At 45.1% G+C, this 4,337-nt stretch overlaps 1 protein-coding gene across 1 annotated transcript in view; it reads right to left on the minus strand.

Moving 5' to 3' along the window:
• The window catches only part of LOC119569621 (chitooligosaccharidolytic beta-N-acetylglucosaminidase-like), a 4,220-nt gene extending 458 nt beyond the window's left edge, over nucleotides 1-3,762 (minus strand). Inside the window, exons 1-6 of the mRNA XM_037917695.1 lie at nucleotides 3,627-3,762; nucleotides 2,520-2,646; nucleotides 1,055-1,973; nucleotides 775-921; nucleotides 159-680; nucleotides 1-28 (exon numbers count right to left, since the gene is read on the minus strand). The exon at nucleotides 1-28 is cut by the window's left edge and continues 458 nt beyond it. Coding sequence (XP_037773623.1) covers nucleotides 1-28; nucleotides 159-680; nucleotides 775-921; nucleotides 1,055-1,973; nucleotides 2,520-2,593 — 1,690 coding nt within the window. The 5' untranslated portion in view covers nucleotides 2,594-2,646; nucleotides 3,627-3,762. The remainder of the gene's footprint in view (nucleotides 29-158; nucleotides 681-774; nucleotides 922-1,054; nucleotides 1,974-2,519; nucleotides 2,647-3,626) is intronic.
• Between the last annotated feature and the right edge of the window lie 575 nt (nucleotides 3,763-4,337).

The following is a 4,337-nucleotide window of genomic DNA, read 5'->3' on the forward strand; positions in this document are numbered from 1 at the left end:
CGGCAAGGGCGGCTCCGCGCGGCCACAGCTGTAAGAGGTGAACGGTTTGTATCAAACTATACAGGAGACTACCGTTAAAAACGAATTGCTGTGGACTAAAGGTTCCCTAATGCAACTGAAAAAGTCCACTGATTCATTAAAAATAACATCATAGGTACCCTGGCGTCGAGCACCATCTCGTCCGCCTGCTCCGTCCAGAGCGCGGCTTCGCCTCCCAGGATGAGGTCCTCGTGAGCTGAGCCGGTCAGGTCCGTGGCGATGTCGAGGGGACTGTTGTCGTACACGGCCTGCCATCCCTTGTAGGGGCTGCACCAGTTGTTGCCCTCGCCGACCCAGGCGCCGAAGCCGCAGTCCAGGTACCAGTGGTCGTAGTTGGAGAAGATGACGCGGAAGTTCTTCTCCAGAAGCTCCCCGATGAGCTTGTCTGTCCCGGTCGTCCAGATCTGGATGATGTACTTGGTGGGGTCGAGATACTGGTCGGCGCGGCCTTCCTCGGTCAAGTGGGACGTCCACAGGATGCCAGGAACCTCGTTGCCGCCGTTGGCGGCGGTGAGGAGCTGGCGGGACTTCTCCTGGAAGACGCTCCACTGGTTGTAGTAGGCGTCGGCGTCGCGGCCGAAGTTGTTCTCGTCCATCCAGCTGGTGATCTCGTCCGTGGTGTTCCAGCAGTTGAGATTCACCTGCAATGCAACGGGTATTATCAATGACAACACTGCTCTGTAAGGTAATAACTCTTTTACACCAATAAACCTGGTAATTGAAGGCCTACTCTACCTCATCTCCTCCATAATGGAAAAGGTCGATTGGGCTGAAGAGCTCCACCATCTCGTTGTAGATCTGGCCGAGGACGTCATACATATTGGGGTTGGCTAAGTTGAGTTGTCCGCAAGGAGGCTCCACACAGTAGGACTGCCAAGGCTCCTACAAGGCAAGGGCATGCATCAGTGTCTGGCTTCCGTTTCATCAACGGTCCATTTTATAACCTGTTGCTTCAGTGTTTAGATTCATTAGCAGAGATTGATATCAAGGGATGAATTATTGGAACATTTCATACTCGGTTAACACAGACGGCGAGCTTGCCCAACCCCTGCTCCTCTCCCCACTGCCACCCGTTGCCCACGTGGGCGGGGGCGTCGAACTCCGGCAAGACGCGAATGCCCCGGATTCTCCCGTATTCCACCAGGTTCCGAATCTCGGCAGTGGAATAAATGTGTCGAGAACCGTAGGTGCCGTAGTAGGCCATATTGGGGAGGGTCTCAAGCTGCATCGGGAAGGAGTGGGAGTCGGTGATGTGCCAGTGGAAGGTGTTGAGCTTGTTGGCCGCCATGGCGTCCAGCGTCCGCTCGATGCTCTTCACGCTGAAGAAGTTCCTCGAGGTGTCCAGGAGGATCCCTCTGTAGGGGAAGGTGGGAGCGTCCTCCACGGTGGCTGTTGACAGCACCATGAGAGCGTCCACGCCCTCCTCGTATTCCACCATCTGGGAGAGCGTCTCAAGAGCATGGCGGGCGCCGAAGTAGGTGGCAGCCACGATCTGCGCGTTCGTTTTGTCGGCGATGGTGGTGACGAAGAGCTGATACGACTCGTCGGTGTCCAAGTGGAGGCGATCGTCAGCGTTCCAGATCGCTACGTCCAGGTCGAGCGTGTGAGAGACAACGCTGGCGTCCCAAGGGCCCTCCCAAGGCGCAGACCCGCCGGCGTAGTCGGGGTGGTACCTCTGCAGGTTGTCCAAGAAGAGGTCAATCGCCTGGTCCAGAAGGGGACACACCGCGTCCTGGCACGACACCCTCCGCGTCACGTTGGTCGGGAGGAAGAAGGACACCTCCGAGGAGTGCAGGATGGAGGCGGGGCGAGGCCACACGACGCTCTCCGGGGCGCAGGTCAGCTTGCACTGGTTCAGGGAGGTCGTGGCGTCCGTGGCCGCGCCCTTGACGCACACCCCCTCGTCGCACGCCCACCCCCACGGCGGCGGGGCCCTGGGGGAGGAGAAGCAGTACTGACCAAAATTCTTAATTATGGGGGAAATATATATTCATCGCTTTATCTGTCCATCAACACAAGCAGTTTCTCTCTCCATCTATATATATATATATATATATATATATATATATATATATATATATATATATATGTTGTGTGTGTGTGTGTGGTGTGTGGTGTGTGTGTGTGTGTGTGTGTGTGTGTGTGTGTGTGTGTGTGTGTGTGTGTGTGTGTGTGTGTGTGTGTGTGTGTGTACACATATTTATATATGTGTATTTGATGTATGTATATATATGTATATATATAATATATATATTTTATATATTATATATATATATATATATATATTTTATAATTTATGTGTATATATATATATATATATATATATATGTGTGTGTGTGTGTGTGTGTGTGTGTGTGTGTGTGTGTGTGTGTGTGTGTGTGTGTGTGTGTGTGTTTATGTATGTATGTATGTGTGCATATGATAAGTGAGACCGTGGTGCACAGCAGCCGAGCGGGGCAACCAAACGCCTGGCCACTCACTCCTGCGGGAAAGCCGACGGCAGGAGAGCGAGCATGGCCACCACCACCCGTATGGCCACAGGAACGCTGGCCATCTCTCGTCCTAGTATTTCCTAGTAACTAGAAACTTCTCAGGAGAACTCCAGACCTGCACATCAGAGCGAAAATCAATGTTATTCGTGCTATTCGTGGCTTGGGGCGAAGGATAAAATCATATCGGATTAATCATTATCAATTACGGGTTTACGAAAGTCAGTATCACTCTTGTCTTGTAACGAATGATAGGATCAAATGGATTAATCATATCATAAATTACATGTTTTTTTTTTTCAATGCCATGTTGCATCCGGGTTGCATAACTTATTGAAATATTATACTGTATTACACTGAACTTTACTGCACTATGGTAAGTAACATTCCCCTTCCTATAGATTATTCTGCGCTGTTTTATTATATTTGATTATAGTGTTTTGTATAAAACTATCATATTTTACTAAATCATATTTTAATAAGATATTTGGTATGATGGTACAATAATCTACTCGGCAATGCGATAATGCTGTCCTGTTGTATATTATACGATGCTGTTGAATATAGTAAATGGAATCGTGGAATAAAGCTATATACTATTGTGAAAAAAAAATGTATGATAAAAAACGGTAGACCTACAACATATCATAATATATGAGGTAATATATTACAACACATGATATCTTCATTGACTGTAATGATAGTCGCAATCAAAAATGAATATAGTAGTTCTGTTTATTAATACGGTTACCATCACCGATACTGATTATTATTATAAAAAGAAAAGAAAAACAAACATGGTCCGTTTTAAAAATTCCGGAAATGAATGAATGATCATAAAATTACAAACTAGTCAAACATTTTACATAATGTACTCGCCCGATCACATCTCTGTTATATCTCCTACTTTTATATATACACACAGCTGAGAAAATACCTAAGTTTATTAAAGTCACTCCTCGAAATACTGCAATCACTCGTTTTCTATATTTCCTCGCAAGACCAGAAAAAAAATTTGACTTCGAAAACAAACACATTCTAATGAACAAAATTAACACAGACTAAGTAAACTACAACAAACCACAGACTATAACTCACCAGGAAGAGCAAACCACAGACTAACACAAGCCAATCGAGGAGAGATTAAGCTCTTATGAGATGCGCTGCTTTTACGTCTACGTGCCTAAAACTGGAGCATGTGTGTCTGTTCTCAACCCCGTTTTTATCAGTTAAGAGGCAAGATATCGGTCACGTGGAGGGGTAATGAAAAGCTGAGGGTTACCTTGAATTAAATGCATTTGCAAAAGATATATTTAACAACCTTTATCTTTTTTTTCTTTCTTTCTTTTCATAGGTCCGTTGTTCTCTTTTATTTTATTTTGAAATATATATGGATATTATCCTTAATAGTACCCATGTCCGCGAATGCTATCCGATAAAATTATCTGGGCACAAGAAACGCTATGGGAAAATACTACCGATAAAATCACAGAGAAATACATCCAATGTGAATTTTATCTAATAGTAAATGGACTATATACACTTAATTATCTAGGTTGAATTTCCACTTAAGTATTCTCTATGCTCTTTATGTCCACGAACCCAATGGGAAAGTCGCACTCGTTACCCTTTCTCTATATCTATCTATCTGTCTATCCATACCCTTCCCCGTTTATCTAGATTGAATGCCTTTTGAAGTATTCTATCAATCTATCTATCTATCTATCTATCTATCTATCTATCTATCTATCTATCTATCTATCTATCTATCTATCTATCTATCTATCCATCCATCTATCTGTCTATCTA

Source organism: Penaeus monodon, chromosome 4 (assembly GCF_015228065.2).
Source record: "Penaeus monodon isolate SGIC_2016 chromosome 4, NSTDA_Pmon_1, whole genome shotgun sequence".
NCBI lineage: Eukaryota > Metazoa > Arthropoda > Malacostraca > Decapoda > Penaeidae > Penaeus > Penaeus monodon.